Source organism: Neolamprologus brichardi, chromosome 6, assembly GCF_056152115.1.
Source record: "Neolamprologus brichardi isolate AB-2024 chromosome 6, ASM5615211v1, whole genome shotgun sequence".
In the NCBI taxonomy this organism is placed as follows: Eukaryota; Metazoa; Chordata; class Actinopteri; order Cichliformes; family Cichlidae; genus Neolamprologus; species Neolamprologus brichardi.
The window spans coordinates 15,850,278-15,872,785 of record NC_142109.1 but is presented as its reverse complement, the minus strand read 5'-3'; the positions used below and the strand labels follow the sequence as shown (position 1 = coordinate 15,872,785).

At 38.2% G+C, this 22,508-nt stretch overlaps 2 protein-coding genes across 2 annotated transcripts; both read left to right on the top strand.

The window, feature by feature from the left end:
* Positions 1–5,859: 5,859 nt before the first annotated feature.
* Positions 5,860–14,675, top strand: synpo2b (synaptopodin 2b). The gene is made up of 3 exons (XM_006787148.2): positions 5,860–6,529; positions 7,374–9,454; positions 14,130–14,675. The coding sequence occupies exons 1-3, from the start codon at positions 5,860–5,862 to the stop codon at positions 14,637–14,639; spliced, it is 3,261 nt and encodes a 1,086-aa protein (XP_006787211.2). The 3' UTR covers positions 14,640–14,675.
* Positions 14,676–16,301: 1,626 nt separating this feature from the next.
* On the top strand, positions 16,302–20,507 carry myoz2b (myozenin 2b). The gene is made up of 6 exons (XM_006787147.3): positions 16,302–16,439; positions 17,414–17,530; positions 18,415–18,581; positions 18,948–19,041; positions 19,742–19,904; positions 19,987–20,507. The coding sequence occupies exons 2-6, from the start codon at positions 17,449–17,451 to the stop codon at positions 20,210–20,212; spliced, it is 732 nt and encodes a 243-aa protein (XP_006787210.1). The 5' UTR covers positions 16,302–16,439; positions 17,414–17,448; the 3' UTR covers positions 20,213–20,507.
* The last annotated feature ends 2,001 nt before the right edge of the window (positions 20,508–22,508 follow it).

Here is a 22,508-nt window from a genome sequence, read left to right as displayed (position 1 = left end):
CGGAGTCCAGCATTTAGGTCCTCCTTTCCCCACATCCCCACGGTCTGCCAGCGCTAACAGTGACACCAAGTGACACATAAGACTTCAGTGTTTGTGTTTTAATGGAGACAAGAAACAAAGAGTATGCTGAGTAGCACAAAAATGAACCATTAGTGAGTGTGACACACTAGGAAAACTTTTTTTTTTATAAATTTTCCTCTACATACCACCAAAGTGGATTTTAAAAGAGGGTTCAACAAAATTATTGTATTAACTGCTTAGAAATTACTGACAGTTTTATAATTTTATAACAGCTCATTTTAAGAGATTCAGAAGTAATTATACAACTGACTGACAAACAACTGACTGTTCTACATTAAACCACCAGAATTAAAGATCAGGCTCTGATTCCAGGTGAAGTGCTGAATCTGCATGAAATACCTTTATACTGGAATTCTCAGTATGAGGTCCAAAGAGACGTTTCAAATGAAAGCTTTTCTTTAGCTGCTGGCTAAAGAAAAACAAAATAAACCTATTAAAGTGACAGCAAAAACTTTAGGAAGGGCCAAATCAACAGTCTGGTCTATTCTATAAAGGAATGAATGTACTGACAAGCTTATCAACACCAAAAGAAGCCCACAGAAGACTATCAAAGTACATAATTGTCACGGCTGGGGCAGCAGTCGTGTAGTGGAATGAAAAGGAACGAAAATGCAGGCAACTGACTGATGAAGAGTGTGACGTTTATTTACAAGGTGGGATAGTGGCAAGCAAGCAGTGAGGCATGACAAATAACTGAAGAAACCTAAACTGGGAGAACTAAATAACAAACCTGAGAGCATACAAAAGGGGTGCGGGGCAGAGAGACGCAGAGACAGGAACAAAACACCATAGAACGCAGACGAGCCGACAACGAACACAGACAACTGTAAAGAATTTTCAGTATCCAAGTAATTTATATTACAGTAGTTTGTCCAATTTATTTGAGCCTCCCAAAATGGGGACTGCATATAAAAATGTCGGTAACCCCTTTTCCTGCTGCCCCATATTTTTTTAATTATTTTTTTTTAGAAAGAAGAGGCTTTCTCCTGGCCCTTCCAAAACATTTAACATGATAACTTCACAGGGCTGCATAGTTTTGTGTTAAAACTCTTTTCCCCCCACCTGACAGTATATATGGAGAAACTGTGACATGACTGTATAAATAAACAAAAAACAAGCACAAAAAAGATACTGTGATACCTGATTTGCTTTCCAACAAAGTTTAAGATCTTAATATGTTTTTTTTACTCCTAATAATAAACCTTGTTTTCTTAAAGATTAACCGAGTGATGCGTTATCCCTTTTTACTTTACTTCAGCAAACCACACTTTCAAAACCAGATTGAATTCCATTTACGGTCATCCCCTCAAAGAGAACAGCAGTCTTACATAACCGGTTTACCATTCTGCTGGTTTAAGCAAGTTTCCTCCAAATTATTTTATTATATTAACCCTAATTAAAGGTACATTATGATGAGCAAATCACCATAAAGCTATAGGTATTTTAAAACACTATGTAGTATATATCTGCTCGAATCTGAATATAAGAGTCTGTTACTATTATTGCAGTTAGTTTCTTTCAAATGGTGAATTATTTTATTATATAATTAATCAAAACCAAACACAGATACTAAATTCAAAGCTTGTTTCAAATAATCTAAAAATATTTTGAAGCTTCTCAATTGACATGTTCATTATGTCAGCTCACTGCCCCTGCATCAACTGAACTGTGTAGGTGGCACATGGGGATGGGTTAGGAACACCTCTTCTTCTCCCTCTTTAAATACAGCTGCATACATGAATGACCAAGGCTACATATGAGCAGTTAGTGGGATAACACTCAGGATCATTTTTGTTTTAACAGACAGGATGTGAAGATGCCTGTGCTGGATATCAAGTGCAGAGATGTATAATGTAAGTACCTGATGTTTGGAAAATTATTTTGTTTTAGGGTCTCTTACAGATGTTTAACTCTTACTGATTTGATTTCATTAATTTCATTTTTAGCTTTGACTTTAATTAACATCTCTATTGATAACAATACAAAAAGTGTAATTTATTATCATGTCATGAAGTGTTTTACCCTTTGCTTGAATTTCTGTGCTTTTCTGCACCAGAAACTGCTCGAGAAACCTAGTTTCCTAAATGACATGAGTTTAAAATATATATGTGACTTAATAAATATATATTTTCACGTTGATTTTGATTTTTGTGGGTTCTGTGGGTTTGTTCTGTCACGAGGCCACTGAAATGCGCAATAAAACTTTGTGTGCAGAGACTGCTGAAAATGTGTCCACATGTTTCTTATGGTTGAGCTTACACTGTCTAATTATGTAAGAACATGGAAACATCTAATCCGCTAGAGCTCAGTCCTCATGGGGGTTGCCCTTCAGAACAAGAGTTCACTCCTTTGTCAAGGATGCTGACTCTCTGTTTCCATGGCAATAAGTCAACAGACTGAGGTTACTGCCATACTTGGAAAAAGAAACCCCTGCTGCAGCACAGTCAGATTTGCTGGTGGTAGAGTGGAACCAAGTGTGAAGATAAGCCGGTGGCATGCGACAGTGTTTGTACAAAACGTGGCTAGTGTGCAAGAGGTCTTTCAGTTTTAGTAATCCCACAGCTGCAATAGTGGTCAGAGGTACATCCACTCATTATGAGCATGAATGTTGTAATAATTTGGCGCTTTTAATGATTTCTTGCTCGATATTTGAACAGTCGTATTTGTAGAGCCAGCTTTCAATCATGGACAAGAAAGAGAATTTAAAGTGGGAAATTGCAAGTATTTATTCTTCATTGTTTCATCCACTTATGAAACAATGCACCATTACCACAGGCAGCGAAACAGTCCCAGAGCTTGATGCTACCACCACCATGCCTGAAAGCTTGTACAGTGTTCTTAGGTTTGAAAGCCTCACCGTTACTCCTCCAATTATTCCTCCTGTCAGTGTGAACAAATAGCTCAATCTTTGTCTCACTGGATCATAAAGCTTTTCTCCAGAAGGCCTCTGGCTCATCCAGGTGGGCAGCTAAAATAAATCTAAGTTGAGATTGAAGGTGTTGATTTTGGAACAGGGGGTGTTTCTTGGTTGGCACACTCTCAGTCCATGGCGATGTAAAACATGTGAACAGTGACACTGGTGTTCCAGCAGTTTCCAGTTCATGGCGCACTTGAGTCTTGGTTGTTGCTAGGTTTTTCCTGAACATCCGAATCAATTCCCTCTCATCTGATGGTGACAGTTAGGGTCCTCTTAGAGAAGCTGGAAAAGTGTAGACACATCTGAATAATTGGTACTAATGTACAACTGTTTGAAGTAAATGTAAAGCTAAAATCCCTTCTTAGACCTTCACTGAATTCCTGCTTGCAGCTTTTATGCTGGCAAAGAGAAACTACAAGTTGTCATCAATCTTGATGACTGCTGAGAATTTAGGAAGCCTTGGTCATGTCAAGGTTAAAGCAGATTTAAATGAGTATATGTATATATTTGAGCCTGTATGAATTGGAGAAAAAACAAAATAAATTCAAGCTTGTGCACCCAATTTTTGTTTTTCAAATAATTGCTTTAAACTTACAAAGTAAGTAAGTTTAAAGTTTAACCTCTTAAGCCCCAAGCCTACCTGATCTCCTGCTTTTTGCCCCCGTATCAGGGGGCATTGGGGCTTAAGAGGTTAAGTAAGTTTAAAGCAATGATTAGTGTATGTGTACTGTATCTGAGAACTAAACTAAACTCTGATAGAACCAGTTGTGGATGGATGGATGGTGCAGTTCCATCCATCTGTCTGTCCATTTTCTGCTTCAGGTCTGAGTCATGGAGGCGGCTGTTTAAACAGAGATACCCAGACCTCCCTTCTCCATAGCCACCTCCCTTAGCTGATCGAGTCGGTCACAGAGGTGTTCCCAAGCCATTTGGGAAATATAATTTCCAGCATGTTTTGGGGCCTCCTCCAGAATTTCCATTTGTACTTACTAGCAACCACAAGCAATAAAATGTTATAGTAAACAGAAGAAACGATAAAGGTCCCCCCTAACATGTGCAAATACCCAAAAAAAAGTAATAATTAATGACAGTAGTGAATCGTCAATTTTCAGCTTGTATTGTCTTCATAGCAGAGGGTGTACCTAAAATATGTCTAAAGCAATTCAAAGCTAATCAACTGAAAAATCAAAAGATATGATCTTTGTCACATCACTGTAAAAATTAGCTAAAGTTTAAACACTGTATGCAAACACAATTCAAACACAGCTGCAGGTTAATGTCATTGTCATGATCATATCAGGTAATAGACTTACCTGGCCTCTTAGCCAGCTCCAAAAGACTTTGAGTCGGACATTTAATATGTTTTGATACTGATGTTTTTTTAGTTATGACTTGATCATTTCACAGCTGCTATCAAACCAAAATATACATTTATTTAAAATCAAAAGTGTAGAGTAGTATTTGAAAAACAAACAAGCAAAGAACCCACAAAACCAAAAAAGATTAAAGAGTTAATTCTTTTTGGAGACTATATAATTTTTTCTCTGGTGTCATCCTTGGGTCATTACGGTAATATTAACTGACTGATGTAAGATTTACTGACCTTATCCTCCTGGGAGAACCTTCTCTTGTACTAAGCAAGATATTTATCTCCTCTAACACCATATTTTAATAAAGGCAAAAACTCTGGTTTTCCCAGTCCACGTAAATGTACATAAACAAAGTGGTACTCTATAGAAAGAGCGTGCTTCCAAGACCTATTAGGAGGTGTATGTGTTTGCTTGCTTTATAGAAAATATGGCTTCAACAAAACATGTCTTTGGTTTTCATATAAACTTTTCCTGCGTATAAGAGAAAGTTGGGTTCCTTATAGTGACATATATGGTAACGAGATTATTATAGATGAACCTGGGTGTTTTTTGTTTGTTTGTTTGTTTTAGATGAACACTCCACTTACTGTATGCATAGTGTACAGCGTGGGACTGCACAGTGTGAAGTTTCTACAGCTCGTACTGACTTTAATTTAAATAAACAAAGGCTTATTGAAGAGTATGGATGTTGAGTCACAGTGTTAGAGTGCCACCTCTTGGTGAATGTCAGGAAATGTTTTAATTTACTATAAAAGATTTATATTGTCAGTAAAAACTATTTTTAGTGCTCCCTCCTGCTCTACAAATAGCTCTCCCCCTGTCTGAGCCCTGCTCTGACTGTCTTTTACAGCTGTTTTGAAAAGGACAGATTTTTCTTCATAGTCATTTTCTCAGTTGTGATATAACAACTGATTACCAAAAAACAAGCTAACAAACAAACAAAAAAAGCATGTGACAAAATAAACAATGTCTTTGAAGGAAGGGAAGGAGGACTGGTGTCTTGGATTTAGTTCTTACATGGAGAGGCTGACAGAGATTTCGGTTGTTGTGACAGATGACGGCAGCGGAGGGAAAAGAAATCTCTGTATAAACAAAAGTTCGGAAAACAGCCACCAATTGTTTTGCTTATGCTCTTGGATGTGAATGCTGTTTCCCTCATGATAATACATACCATTCCATTTACAGCAATGGCAGCCCTGTTGAAAATGCCAAAGCAGAGCTGCACTTCCTATTGGGGATAGGAATAATTTAGGAAATAACATGGTAACCACTAATGTCACAAAGGTCACTGAATGCTAAAAATCTCTTGAGCTGAACAGAAAACATGAATTGTAGCCAATTGTGGACCTTCAGGGGCATGCTATATAGTTATATGTGTGCTGAAATCGTTTGTTATATTGAGATATATATACCTAAAGGGAAAAGATTAATTAGCCTTAAGTTGTTTGTCCTTCTCTTAATGAAGGTATTGCTGGTGAAACACTACTAGAGATGGAACCAGAAACGGAAGACCAAGAGCAGAGTGGTAACTTGGCCCCCTGGTCAGGTTCAGATGGGTCCCAGGAGATTTATGTGTCTGGGTCTGTGGTAGAGTCCCACAATGAAGATGAAGTCAGCGAAGCAGAGTACCCATTAGAGCCAGAAAGTACTTATATCTCCAAGTATGACCCTGACTCCCCAGAACACCTTCAAGAATGGGAATCTGCAGGTGAACAACAGTCCCCGCCTGAACTTAGTGGAAGTGAAGAAGAAGTTTCATATCAGGAAGAGGATGACATCTACCTTAGTGAGTCGAGAGAGTCTCCTCACTTCCAAACCTCACAAACATCCCTGCATCCAGAGTGCACAGACTCAGAGGATCATGCTGGCAAGATATCACGGCCACATTCCCAGTCTTCTTTCTCCTCTCTTGGCTGTGCTGCTGATATGACCATGGCCTTGACCCTGACCACAGGACAGCCCACGGGAGCCAGTAATAGAAAAGGCCCAGAGACTGGAAACAGCAAGCTTGAATCTTCAGAGGAAGGAGGGAGCAGTGAAGCACCTCCTGCTTCTGTCTCCTTTGGAATTTCAGATGAGGGTGCTGAGCAGGCAGAGAAGTGGAACTCGGAGTCTGACACAGATCTGTGCAGACCAGACAGGCAGAGGGCAAGGTACACACGTAAGTATCGATCTTCTACCCTCCTTTTATGTGTCAGTCAAGGTAGTACTGCAAACTGCACAGCTGCAGAAAAGTTGTTTTTTTTCTAAGATTTAAAATGATTTAACAAGATTTGTGAACAGTTAAGATATTATTTGGTTACTTTAAATTCAGCCAGCTGAGGCACACATTACAGTCAGTGAATAAAGTTTTTTAAAAGTTACCTTTGGCTGTATTTACTGTAGCTGGTATGTGAATCAAAAGACCTAACTTAATTGATAAATAACTTTGACAAAGCACAATGGGTGCTGCTGTTTTTTCATGCTGTAACACAGGGTCTATTTGAAGTGGACTTACAGGGAGAATACCCATGGCTTTATTAGTCAGAGCAGGATAAGAATAAAATATGACCATATGATGAGGCTGGCAGAAACAAATTTGACAGACACCAGCATGTGTCACCCTGGCCTGTCACCCGATCCCTTTTCCGATCGTAAGCCTTGACTGCAGTGGAAAATGAGCTCCTTGCTTTTCTTGCCTTATGGATGCCCCCTAAGTTAGCTGTAAGTAAATATGATGCTTTTATTAGTGTGCTTGCTTCAGCAGGGGGATCTGAAATTGTGTCTTACCTGTCATGCTTGCATTAGTTGCTTATACTAATGGCATTATCAGTCCCATAGTTTTTTTTTTTTTTACTTTACTGAAAATTGACCAATTGAGTACAGTGTAAACAAAAAACATTACAATCCACATTTTCATATGTTTTATGCTTCAGCTTCTTCTTGTTTTAATCTCTCTCCTTCCTCCTCCTCCTCTCACCCTCGTTCTCTTTCTGTCCCTCCCTTCATTTTTTTCTTTGTCTCAGGGCTCAGTCGCAGCGAGAGCCAGTCAGAAAGGCATGTCAAGGAGACCAAGTCTAAATGCAAGAGAATTGCTCGGCTTCTAACCGATGCGCCAAACCCCCAAAATAAGGGAGCCCTGCTGTTCAAAAAACGCCGGCAGAGAGTCAAGAAATTTACGCTTGTGAGTTACGGAACTGGTGACAACAAGGTTGACAGTGAAGACCAAATAGAGGAGAGGGCTGAAGAAGTTAGATCAGCTGGGTATAACTTTGTGGCCACCAGTGATTCAGAGTTAGAGGAGCAGTATTCTCTTTATCAGCAGCAGCACAATTTGAGTCTGAATTGGGGAAGTGTTCAAGAAATGGATGCTCTACCAGAGACAAAAGGGAAGGGAGTTTTGATGTTTGCTCAGCGGCGCAAACGAATAGATGAAATTGTTACCGAACATGAAAAACTGAGGAGTGAAGGATTACCTGTGGAAGTATTAACAGAACCTGAATGTGAACAAGCACAGAATATTTACGACACTGAGGAAATGTACGTGCATGCTGATCAGGCAGATCAGAGTTATATGAATGCAAATCTCAAGCAGCATGGAGAATACCAAGAAGATTTCCAGGACATGAACCATCTGTCCAATGTACCAAAACCCTTGGTACCAAACAGAACTGCAAGGCCTTTTCTAGGATTTCAAGATAGCCCAAGTTCTACCCCCATACCTGGGAGTGTTGTTCCAGTTACAAAGAAGCACGAAACAAGATTTAAAGTACCTGTGCCTATTAACACTAACCCACAGGTTTGGTCTCCAACTGGAGACATAATAGCCTCAAGAGATGAGCGAATATCTGTGCCAGCCATCAAAACTGGCATCCTACCAGAATCAAAACAGAAAGCCACTAATAAACAGTCATCTGTGCGGGCACAATATTCAGATCTTCACACTCAAAACAAAGGGGAAAGAAGATCTTATATTGAGTCAGAGGAGGACTGTTTTAGTCTAGGTGCTGAAGCTTGTAATTTCATGCAACCCAGAACAATAAAACTCAAGAATCCCCCTCCAGTAGCCCCAAAACCCACCCTCAACCCAAACTGTCCACCATGGATGAGAAGGAGCCCCTCCAGTGAGCCCAATATTCCGCCAAGAAGTCCGGTTTCACAACCTTCGCACAGTCCCGTGGGTCCTCATAGTCAGAATTACTTACAGCAACAAGACTGGGCTCAGCTTCAACAGATGGCCAACCGCTGGGCACCAGATCAAACTCAGGCAACACTTCAAACACCTACTAATGCCTGGGCTCCGGACAGCTCTTCTCAGCTTCATCTGCAGCCAACCACAAATAGCTGGAGTCAACAGCAGCAACGATCCCCTGTGAGTATGCAGGCCCACAGTCCTACTTACAGACCACAGTATCCAACTGCACGCTCAAAGAACAAGGCAGACAGCACTTCACACTCAATTGCCTCTTGCCCACCACAAGCAGGGAAGTCATATATCCACTTGTCAAAAGCACCACAGTTTTCTCCAAAGGGTCGGGTCTCAGACAGAGGTACCAGTTGGGCTGGTGATGGCCCAGCTATGACTGGAAAAGGTGCAGAATTGTTTGCCAAAAGACAGTCCCGTATGGAGAAGTTCATTGTTGATGCTGAAACAGTGCAAGCAAACAAAACCAGATCCCCCTCCCCGACCTCATCCCTCCCGAACTCTTGGAGGTATTCATCGAATATTCGAGCCCCACCTCCATTATCCTACAATCCCCTTCTTTCTCCTTTCTATGCTGCAGCCAAACAACCCCCTTCCACAAGCCCAAAAGTCAATGTCAAGACCAAAGAGAAATCTAAATCAGCCCCCAAGCAACTCAACTCTTTAGATATAATGAAACATCAGCCTTATCAGTTGAACTCATCACTGTTCAAATATAATGTGGTGCCTGGAACCAAAAGCCCCACCCCTAGCCCCACCCCCAGTCCCAAACCAGCCCCAGTGTCAAAGTTTGAGGTTACCAAAAACCTTAAACTTAGAGTTGCCTCTGCCACTTCTCCTTATAATGCCTCTGAGCTTGCTGTTGAAAGCAAGGCAGAAGTCCCAACTAAGTCACCTGGATCGGTAAGTTCCCAAAGTTCTTCTGCCCAAAACACAAGATCGGCTGAGCCTCTTGCAATTGACAAGCACGTGGATGAAAAGCACACTGCAGCACCTGCAGCCCATCGCTTAACCAAAAAGCCAGCACACAGCGCCAGACCTGCAAGCACATCCTCCCAGCAGCCATCTGCTGCTGACAGCATAGCTTCAGCTTTCTCTCCTGCATCTCTTATTGCTAGAGGCGCACGTCAATTGGCTCCTTGGCCAAAGTTTTCTGCTAAGAAGCCAGTGGTGACAAGCAAACACTGGAAACCTGTAGCCATGCTACATTAATTCTTATACTGTATATGGTCTTGTTTTGGTATAGTCAACACTGAGACAGTAATTACATAGTTATCTGCAACTTGGCAGCCTCTAATGTGTCTTAACAGGTGGAAATATAGTGTCTTTTGCACTAAACGTAGGCCTCAACTGGAATAATTTGCAGCTATAGAGATCTGTTTAGCTGGCAATGTAAGGAAACAACTTAAGGTACAGTTAAGCTCTTTTAAAACTGTGACAGATAAATTCAACATAAAGTACAACAAATAAACACATTAGCACATAACATAATGTCCCTGACAATTGGCGAAAAAGGGAAAAGCAAAACAAAATAATGTAGATTCTTGTGATGTGCTATGTCATGTGCAATAATGTGTGCAGAGAGTCCTGTTCTGCCACAATATCTTATTTAGGTTTTTTTTGGGTTTTTTTTTAAAGAAAATAGATCACCTGCAAATTTGTATGCTTAGATAGGAACCCATGAAACCCCAGACAACACAAAACAAACACATAATGTTTATTATCTCTCTCTCTCTCTCTCTCTCTCTCTCTCTCTCTCTCTCTCTCTATATATATATATATATATATATATATATATATATATATATATATATATATATATATATATATATATATATATAGAGAGAGAGAGAGAGAGAGAGAGAGAGAGAGAGAGAGAGAGATAGACATATTTACCCTTATCAAATTAGATTGTTTTATCTTTTATTCAAGTTAATGATAACTGATTTGTACAACTTATACTTATAATGCTCATGTGTGTTTGGGGAAACAATTTGCATTTGCTTCAGCCTCATTCCAGACTTTGATGGCATTAGAGCAGCAAAAAGCATTAATTTTGGTTGTGACCTGATGACTAAAATGTTCTAAAAATGTTTTTTATGTGGGTATTTTTCAATATGGCCAGTTATTCAACTGTCAGAAATTTCATCAGAAATTCTATATCCTCATCCTTGATGGAAAAAATGAGCAAAATATCATAGAAATTTGAATGTTCTGCTACGGTTTCACGAAAACATCTACTGCAAATCTTTATCCCCTCATCTTTCTGACATGTCAGTGTTTGCACTTCTTGTACTCGACACTATCATGCTATTAAATTTCTCTTTCCTCCTACTTGTGTACTTGATATGTGTGTTGTGAACAATTTCCCTATTTCCTTTCTCCTTTGTCTTTCTCACTGCCTCACACTTTTGCACATAAGTGGCTCAATCTTGTTGCACTTTTAGCAATTACGACCTAATCTTTCAAACTTAACTGTATTTGTGTGTTACAGCTTTTCCATCTTAATCTCTGAATATTGAAAGTCTGGAACTATAATCTCAGCCCCCAAAATATTTTTTGCACACTTTTGGAAGCAGAATTAGATTTTGCTATTCTAAACATTTATGGACAGCAAGTCATTAGTTTCCATTATGATAAATAATATATTATCTGTATACAGCAAAGAGGCATTTTTTTTTTCAAATGTATAACTAGAGACAGAGTAGAATTAACTAAAGCTTTGAGCATTTTCAGTGGTTTCATATACCCCTAACTTATTATCACTGATCAAAGATACAGCAATCACAAAATATTTCCTTACCTTTTTAGTGTTCCTGTTTTCTATTGAGAAACTATACACATTAATAAACTATTTTGCTTATTTCGTGTAGAAATAACATTTGATTGACATCAATCTCTCTCTCTTTCTCAGTCTAGTTACATCCATAATTATGCAACAAACACCTTTATTATAGTTACCAGTTCAATTAAATTGAATTCAGTTTAGTTTATTCACAAGTCAGCTTAAAATACAAGTAAAAAAATGTTAACATGCAAAATAGTTATTTATGAAATTGGACTAAATAGTGGCCCAGGCATCAGAGGATATGCATGGAAAATATAATAATAATAATAATAATGGATCGCATTTATATAGCGCTTTTCTAGGCACCCAAAGCGCTTTACAATTCCACTATTCATTCAATTATATACATTTATCCTCTTGGCCAAGTCTCACTTGGAAAAGAGATTTTAATCTCAATGAGACTTTTACCTGGATAAAGAAAAGATCATGAAAAACAAACACAACCTTCTAACATACGATGTCTTATTAATTCAAATATCATCATATTAATAATACTAATCTAACACATGTAGGCAGTGATAATAGTGTTAGCACATGATAATAGTATTAAAGTATATAAAGTAAGTAGTTTATTAAAGTATGAACTTAAAATATAGTGCTATTGCTGATTTTGAAAGATCTTTGCTATACAGGGTTCAAAATCAAACATATTTTAGTAGCAGCTGTTGTATACAAGTTCTTTTAAATACTGAAAAATATTGATGTGTTTTAAAGTGCTTCCAAGCTCATCCTAATTCTGTGGACCTCTACAGGTCACATGTAAAATTGCACATTTAAGTTTACATTTCTTTCTCTTAACAATTGTCTTTTTCCTTGTCCTGTGTGTGTGAGAGGGAAAGTGTATTGGGATAAGCTCACAAACTTGCTAAATACTATAGTATGCAGATTACAGGCAATATGAAAAATGCTACATTCAGTTGACTTCAGGAGTTTGTGACAATGAAAAAGAGAGAGAGTTATCCAGTCACACAGTTTACAGCATGACTCTGTCTACCTTTAATCTGATGAGAACCATATAGAAGCTTGTTTCTGCCACTGAAAAAAGCAAAAACAAAATAGTTTTACTCTTTTTCAAAAAAAAACCCATACATTTATAGTCATAATTACAGGTTATCATCTCAAAATTTTGATTTCATAACTTAAAATTTCAAGTTATTTTCTCAGTTTCAAGTTGTTGTTTTTTTCCCAGAAAAGTTAATTTTGACATACTTACGTGTAGCTAAATATTTTGTTTGTTTTTATTGAATTAAAAACACTACTAGAGTGTCTTTAGAAATAGACCCATAACATAAATACTTGTTCAAACTAAAAAAAATAATAAAAAAATAAAATAAGTAATTAAATTTTTTTAAAATTCTTATGCAAATTCTAGAGGCAGAGGAAATAGTTCCAGTAGTTCCAAGTTTTTCCCCACATCTTTTCAATGGCATTAACACTGTACTTGTTTCAAGGTGCTTGAACCAGCAGCAGGTAAGTTTGGAAATCTTCTTCATTTAGTCTGAATAATTCCTAAAATTCAGATATATGACTTTTACACAAGTGAAATTGTCCATTTGCTACTAATATTGATATTAACCATGTCCATTTTTTTCACAAAAACATTTTAACAGGATTCGTAGAATAAAAATAAATAAAACCTCAAAATATTCTACAAATCTGAAATTGCTTTGTAATGTGGAATCTGCACTTTTTAAAAGACAACGTAAGGCATATTTAATCAATCAAAAAAAGATGGAAAAAAACGGGGGGGGGGGGGGGGGGGGGGGGAGGACGACCCCAAAACATTAACACTACTTTTGCCCTTGCTCTGTGGAAGTGTAAAAAGGAGAATGAAATAAAATGACCAAAAAATGACATAAAAGAAATAAAAAATCAAAGAACAGGCAGTCAAGATGGATTTGGTAAAGTAATAAAGGATTTTTACTAAGAGCTAAAGACATAAACATGAACAAGATTTCAAATGCATCAATGTATTCCTTCTTCTGTGTGCAGAGACACAAATATACCAGCAGAGCAATTATAGCTACACTTACCACAGGTGTGCAACATCAAATACATGCATTGCTTTCTTTAGCTTCTACAGGCAATATTGAGTAAACCATTTCTGTTGAGGCATCACCCACGAAGTACAAAGTGCTCTCGTGGGCTGTTAAAACACTTTTCTAAGCAAGGACAGATGCAAGAAATAAAAAAGTTTAAAAAGACTCAGAACAGAACAGCTAGAGTGAAGCCACAACAATATCAAATATACAACAATGCTTGACAAGAAAGACAGCATTATAGGTCAACTCAAGTCAATCACAAAAACGGGGTTCCTAATTTCGTGCAAAGGTAGTGACTTAAGAAATATCAGAGGTCTAAGTCCTTATTTAGACTTTTATACCAGGGTAACTGGTGCAACTCAATCCTACATGCTGTTCTTTATTTGAGGCATTTGATAGTATTCCCACCTCTAGCATCGAAACTAATAGTTTCAATACCTGACACTCTTAGGGCTCAAACATTCACATAATGGTAATGTTTTGTCATAGGACAATTCAAGGATAATCTTTATTCAGTAAGTCTTTTTTTATTTTATTTTAGAGAAGAGTAACACACATTTTATTAAACTTAAAATATCAATACACTTCAAAAGCATTAGCTCTCCAGGTTTCAGAGAAGCCAGAGGGTGGCAGCAGAGTCTGCAATGCTGCTGTCACTCCAGCCAACAAGTTTGTGCTTTTCTTTTAGGGATTTGGTAGAAGTCGTTCGCTGAGCCTGCCTCAGAGACTGAGTTCAATGCCTTCTCCTGGACATCTGTCACCAGTGAGCATACCCGGGGTACTGCCAATACAGAGGCAAACATCATTCCAAGAAAAAGTCCGCAAACCACTTACACCATGGGAGGCAGCATCAAGAAGCCCTATTGGCTCTGTGGATGAAGCCTTTTTGTTTCTCCCCTCATCTGCAGCTACTAATGCCAAACCTGCAAAGCACCAGGGATCTCTGCCAGAGCCTCCAGAAGAATGGAAACGCAGGGTATCTCTTGATCCTGCACCTGTCAGTAAGAGTCATTATCATCACGAGGCCCCAGCTTTTCACATTCTTACCAAGAGCAGGACATTCTCACCTGAGAAACCAGCCTTCTGTGGGCCTCCCTTCAGACCTGCTCAGCCTCTTAGGGCCAGTATTGGGCAAATTGCACAAGGCTTCAGTCCAACAAAGTGCTCTCCTGTGTACAGTGCATTTCAGCGAAGTTAATAGATGAAGTCAGATATCAGAGAAAGAGAAATAATAAATGATATTAACATTGTAAGGCACAGATTTTCCTTCAGATTATAGAAAACATGAAATGCAGAGAATTGTTATTTGTCACTAGGAGATGGAGTACTGTATGTCGAAAAATGAGGGTAAGGCTTTGGCACAGTTTAAGCCATTTGTTATGTTGGTTTTGCATTTATGACAGGATGGATAATTATGTTGATTGCATGAAAAAATCATTTGGTTTAAAGCAAGAACATACTGTGACGATTGTGTGAGATATGAGCTCAGCTTTCATGGGAAATGTTGCTATTGTGCCACCAGAGTGTCATCCAAACAGTATTATATCACTCATCCTATAATAATCAGATTTTTTCTCAGTAGTAATGCAGTGGCAATTACACAAGTAACCATTTCCAATTATTTCATTCACTTTATTGACTTTTGTGTTTTTCAGACGTCATATGGTTCCTATTTTATCTTTTGCAATGCATTGCCAGAAAAAGTGTAAGCTTACAATCAGTGTGTGTGCCTTAAGGAAAGTGTTATTTAAAGTGACAAACTGTGTGTTGGCTTATTTGCTTTTATTTTGTTGATCTTTTAATAGGAATGAATCCTGCATGCATGAATAAATTCACAAAGATTCCCACCTTTGATCAGACACTGTGTGGTGTTTAAGTGTTAACAGAAGCAGATGCTGTCCTTGAGTGCCAGAGTTTCCACGTGACGCGTGCACATTTAAAGTTGGGCTCTTACCGTGTACAATGTCATTGTTTTCACTTTTGAAACACAAGAAATAAAACAGGTTAAAACACACTTTTAGTGTTGTTATTTGAATTTAATTCGTTTCTCAGAAGACTGTAGTTTCTGATATCAATCTTTTATTGTAAAATTTGACTCTTGAAGAGTAGATATAGTCTTTTTCATTTCTCTGTTTTGCCTTTTTAAGTTCAGATTATAGGATAATATCCCCCTGAAAATTGTTTTTAAGCATTTTTTTTTAATGGCGGATGTAGCAAATATGATACAAATTTATATATAGAAAATAAAATGTAATTAATTTTTTAAACAATTTTGTCAGATGGTTCAATAAACTCTCCATTTTTAGATTAGAATTTTCTGGCAATTATTTCATGGTTCAGGCTTTAAAGGGTTAAAATACTGAGATGACAGGGTTTCTGCCTTATTCCTATTTTAAACTTCACAGACTTTGAAAAAGATTTAACGGTCAGAATATCTGCAGCACTGCAACAGCTTCAACTGCGAGGATAATGACTTTGATATAAAACCCTTCTTGGCAATACACCATCACCCCTTTAACACCCCTCTCTTATCTGTTTATCATTATCCAGAGTCAGTAATTACACATGACAATAGTAACACAACTCAGTTTGGAGACAGAAGTGCGCACGCAGCATTAACAGCTTCCCTAACATTAATGCATGGTACCTCAGAGGTTATGTCAGCCCACAGAGACATGTCGAATATAAGGTGCCGAGAGACAGGAGAGGCACCAAACAAAATCTCACTGAGTGGGTGTGTGTGCTGTCCATCCTCCCCCCTCTCTCTATGATAGCAATCCTTGCCCCATGGTGTTTGAGATTGGTTTTGAGTGTTTGGCAGGTTAAATTTAGCCTATTGATGTAAGCTGCATTCCAGTCACAACAGACCCAGAGACACACTCACAGTTTGGCTTTAGTGTCCAGGAGTGTGAAGATCAGGGAAGATCAAACTACCTACTGTAGGTTGACCCCTGAGCCTCCGTGTCTCCTCTTCAAGGATACAGGACGACCATCACAGGTATGGACAAGCCTTATCATGCTTATTTTGTCAATATGTGATGTATTTTTAATTATGCTGTAGTAACGTTAACACAGCACTTCTTTTAAAATTTAAAAAAAATTAAATTTGACTCCATCTAACATTTATGTTATTTTCTAAATGGCTGCATGTGTGTTTAGGAGTTTATCAGAGCATTGGATATATTTTTGCATTGAGAATCCCATTGATCGTCTTTCTTTTTACTTTTAACATTTTGTTTTAATACAGTTCTTCCAAAGTCAACGGCATAGGGCACAGCAGAGTTATTCAACATTTCAGAGTTTCTAAAAAGCATTTTTAGAGCTGTACCATCTTTGATCTCATTCTGAATTTAGCAACAAAGTAAACCTAAAAATACACAAAACACCAGCTACAGAGAAAAATATTTTTGGTCTCACAGTTGAGCAGTTTTATTTGGCTCTGCAGGACAATGATTGTGTCCAGCTACGCATGCAAACTTAGGACACATATTCATCCTTGACCTTTACGCAGCATTAAAAGCGATGCCACTAATGTTAGCTCACATACTGAAAAACTGGTGCAGTGACCACCAGAGATTTAAGAATTGCGTGTATGGCACTAATGCATGTACAATGGAGCTTTATAGGTTATGCAATATGCTGCAATCTTTAAATGTGGCACCTTCAGAGTTTATTATAAAATGACATGTGCAGTATACTGTTCAAATCATCGATATGCAAACAGCAAATGGGACACAGACGTTAGAGACTCAAAAACTATACATGTCTCATGTCTGTGAATTTTATTTTGTACCAAAACAGAAACAGAACGAACACTGAATGAATATATTTTGAGTTTTATTTAGAGGTCTTTAAATACTCTCCATTTCATGCATGGCCTTATATTTATAAACTCATCAACCTATGAGCAAAAAATAAAACTTTATGATTCTGGCAGAACAACTACATCCTGTGTCCTGTATGTGTTTCCAGTCCTCCTGAGTTCTTCCCATCTCGCCAAAGCCACAATGTCACAATTCTGTACAATGCCTGCTGGAGAGAGGAAGAAGTGTGCCACAGCTATATGCCGAGAGGTCCAGGGTACCAGCGGTATGATATTAGAGCTGAGGCTCGGCAGACAAAAACACAAGAGAAAATTTGTTGTTATCAGAGTTCAAAATGTCAAGGCTGCTCTCCAGCGACTACCATAAATCAGCTAATGGGATGATTTATACCTATGGTGGCTATGTTTTTGTCATGTCCAAAGGTCTATTTTTGGGTGGGTGTCAGAGGGAGGGAGATTGTGAGGGCCAACTGCTGCTTGGGAAACGTGAAGGTCTGTGACAGCTGGGGTACATTCTGTCTGTACACGTGGATAACGGAGCATCACGTACAGCAAAAACTATTGTACAAGTACAAGCACAATGGGGACAACTTGTTTTCCATGGCAGAGCTCACAGAATTGAAATTATACATTTTGTGATTCATATAATGTTATCTTATGAGCTTGCCTAAACCTAGCCAGGCTGATAAACTGATACTGCATGACATCACGTTGTGTATATTTATACTTTCTGTCCCACATTTTTACCTTTAAAACCAGTGCTGCAATGATCTCCTGAACGGGTTTATGGGAAAACAAGCTAGTGGCCACTGTTAATCCCATCCATTCCCACTTTAGTACACAAATGTTTGCAGGAATATGCATCTAACATAGATACAAACTAATATTGTTATTTATGTACTCATGAATGTAGTTTTTATTGTGGCATTGACATAAACCAGGAACCTTTGCCTGCACTCCCTCATTTATAGCAAAACATCAGTTATCAGTGAAAATTAAAATTAAAAGTTAAAACTTAAAGTACATACAGTAAAATACTGGAATATCAAAAAAAAATTGCCTCATCACTATTATGCAAAATGTAATGAATACATTAAACTACATAACAGACTGGTTTTTTTCCCGACTTTTCAACTTTGTTGTTGGGCAGGTTACGTTATGGACCTTGGAAAGAAACTCAGCACTCCTAAAGACATCATGTTGGAGGAGTTATCTCTGCTTTCCAACAGAGGTTCTCGGCTTTTCAAAATGCGCCAGAGAAGATCTGACAAATACACGTTTGAAAGTATTCAAAACGAAGCAAATGCCCTGCTCAGCGTAAGTCGACTTGTTTGTTTTACTTACTTTTTATTCATTATCTCTCTCTGAAGTTCCAGGATTTGGTTTAAAGAAAATCTGTAAAGGTGCCTGCACACATTTATCAGGATATTTGCTCTTAACAAAGAGTGTGGTAAGACATGGATGATAACAGAGACATGTGCCTCGTGCCTTTTACATCCTGCAGGCAAGTCTTCTGAGAGGCTGCTCAGGCACTTTGCTGAGGAGCCGCTTCCCTTTATTTCAGTGCATGTTAGGGTGTGTTAATGTGCGTGACACAAAAAGCAGCAATAGATGTAAGCAGTTCAACATGTAGCTACACAACTGATATTTTAACCCAATGATGCACTTTATTCTGTTTTGCAGAATGATATTTTGAACATGAATACACACTCTGTGGAAATAAAAGTGGAGCCGCCAGCCAATGGAAATATTGCTAATGCTGAAAAAAAAGATTCAGGTAATTATGCAGCTTAGTAAGTGAGGCTGTTCTTGTTTTATCCAACAGTGAATTAAATGAGGATCTAAATATGGTAATGCAAAATAAATAAATAAATAAAACAATCATAATCAAAGATGTAGTTTTGAGATGGATTACTCTGTTTTACATTTCCTCCACTGTACGTGAGTCTGAAATTCAGCCGATAAGACTGCACAGTCAAATAAAAGCTACTGATTATGTAATGATGTCATAATAATAACAACTGGTATCATAGATTCATAACAGCTGGTCTTATCTTATGGCAACCGATTTCCAGAACAGGACACCATGTACTAAATGTAACTATGATTAATTATGGGCAGCTTTAAAAGCGTTATTTAATTGTATTATTTTGACAGCAAACAGAGTCCTGTGCCTCCTCTAAAAACCCTTGAGCACAATATCATCTCATGTCGACACATTACATGATGAGCACACGCTTCAACTATGTGCTATTTTTAAGGCCTCAGATCATATTGATGGACAACTCAGCGTGCCTGTGTTAAGTGTTGTCTAAGCGCAGTATCTATTCATAAGCCTGTCCGCTCTAAAACATTAAGGCTCAAGAAAACAGCTCAGAGTTAACACGTAAAAGCAAAGCAGGCTGACGGATCATTCTGTTCAAACAATAGCCCAGATTATGATTGCCCTTGACTGATTCTGGTTTCCTCCTTCACAGTAACGACTACTGAGAAGTTAAATCCCACAGCTACACACAAGTCATATCACTCCCCATGGGAGGAGGCCCTGCTCCGTGACCCTGACCTCGCTGAAACTCTCAAACTAAAAATGCCAGCAGCAGACCCACGGTCAGAGCTTCCTGAATACAAATGCTTCAACCGGTGAGAAAACTACAAGTCTGTTTTAATGAATTAGAGCTGAGCACAACAAAGACTGACAGTCATAAACTGATCTTGATTACAGGGTTGCCACTCCATTTGGTGGATTTGAGAAAGTTTCCAGAGGAATCACATTTAAACTACCTGAAGTGGACCTGAACCCCCCCAGATACCCAGAGCTCCAGGACGCGGGGTTGAAGCGACCCACCTTCAACAGGACAGCCCAAGGATGGATATCTGAGGGCACCCATCTGATTTTACCCACTATTACCCTGGAGCCCATCTCAGTGCCAGAGTCTGATGACCTGTAGATGATTTTATGCAAAATGATGCCAGCTTGGTGCTGCCTGTGAAAAGAAAACAGCCAATTAGTAACACTATTTTTTTAAGCGATTTTAATGGACAGACAGGGTTTCATGTGTTTGACACCCTTTAAACTAGAATGTTTACTGCCTTTGAAGACGTGTCAAAGAAAACAATGTAAATAGTAAAATGAATGTACCCCTACGTCTTCTGGAGTCTCTAGAGATACTGAAGTATATCTGTGAATTACAAAGATTTTGAAAAATGAATGAAATGATGAATATAAATTGTAAATGAAAAATACATATATTTATTGGTGGTGCAAGAAAAAAATGGCCATGCAACAAGTTATTTAGTTTATATTCAGAATTCTTCTTGTTAGGTACACCTGTTTATTTGTATTTTAACACAAATATCTAAATAGCCAATCACATGTCAGCGACTCAGTACACATGAGCACATAGACATGGTGAGGAGACCTGGTGAAGTTCAAACTGAGCAACAGAATGGGGAAGAAAGGTGACTTTGAACGTGGCATGGTTATTGGTGCCATATGAGCTGGTCTGAGTATTTCAGAAACTGCCGATCTACTGAGATTTTCCCACACAACCATCTCTAGAGTTCACAGCGAACTGTCCAGAAATGAGAAAGGGTCCATCAGTTCTCTGGGAAAAATAACTTGTTGATGCCAGAGGTCAAGGGAGAATGGGCAGACTGCTTCAAGATGATAGGAAGCTACGATAAGTCAAATAGTCACAAGTTGCATCCAAGGCATGTATGAGTCTGCTTCCACATGTGAATGGTAGGGTCAGAATTTGGTGTGAACACTATGAGGACCAGGGTTAGGATCAGGATGGCAATGGTGGGGGATTTGTTGTCATACTTTGGGTTCCTTAGTATCAGTTGAGCATTGTTTAAAGGCCAGAGTGAGTGTAAATTTAGATTTGAAAAAAAGAAAAAAAAATCCACTAGGGAAACAATTATAAATCAACATTTATAAATAAACTGAGGTGTAATCCAAATTCATCCAAAAATTTCATCCAAAAAAAAGTACTGAGTGTATGTATAAAAATATTTAAGCTGTTTGAATTCCATATTTTTTCTGTGATTGTAACTATTGTATAAAAGTTACACTTTTCTTCTCTCTTACACACACACACACACACACACACACACACACACACACATTGTATTGTTTCTCATCATAGAAAGAAGAGACAGAAGTTGTAACAGCATCGTTACATATACTGTACAAATACATATAATAATACAATGAATGAATCACTGTACAGGTGTTTGATACTGAGCTGAAGAATCAGACATGTACCATTATTCCTTATATTATATAATACTTATATAATTATATAATACTTATATAATTATATAATACTTAATTATAAAGCTTACCAGCCTTTATGTTTCTCAAAACCTGACTGTCATGGGAAAAAACTACAAGTATTGCAAAAACGCAACTCCCTCTAATAACCACTCATTGTGGTGGCAATGCTCCAGAGTTAAGAGCTGCAGGAAGGCTGCGTTATAACACCACATGCAGAAAACAGGAAAAGAAAGAAAAATAGGTTCATCCAACTCCAAAAATAACCTTAAGAACATGACAGCACATCTGAGCCGAAATCAGCAAACTAACATTCAGCAGGATAAATTTGAAGCCTATGTTGTTGGTTTTTTTTTTTTTCAGATGTATTTATAAATAACACCTTTTCATGTCTCCCACGGGAGGTTTCAGTGCTAATGCTGGAAAAGACTAACAGAAGAATTTATTTCACTGGAAGAATACGCATAATATCTTAAAGGTATTCTCAGATAAGATTGCACAACTCTATCTATATATCTGTTTAGGAGTACGGAGCTAAATATATTCAGGATCATGTGTAAATAGTAGTAATGCCTGATTTGCGTCACAGCATCCAGGGTCAAACTTGAAGGTGCTGAAGGTGTCGATTCTTACAGTGAGTGTTACAGTGAGTCACTGGGATAGTACTGCGTGTGACTGCCAGCCACAGGACAAAGTGCCTGTTTAATATTCCTGAACAGATTTCATTCTTGGACTCAGGATCAACAAGGACTCCTCAGTGTAACAGCTCATAAACAGTGATTTACTTGTTTTTTCACAGGCTGGCACCACATGCTGTGGATACACAAGCGCGCACACACAAACATGTATACGCTTACATACACAAATGTAAATATTCAAAGTAGGAAAACAGCATGAGCACTTGGCAAGATTTTAAGTCCGTTTTTTTCTCCTTTAGTTTGCTTTACAGTTAAGCGCCAAAACTTTCT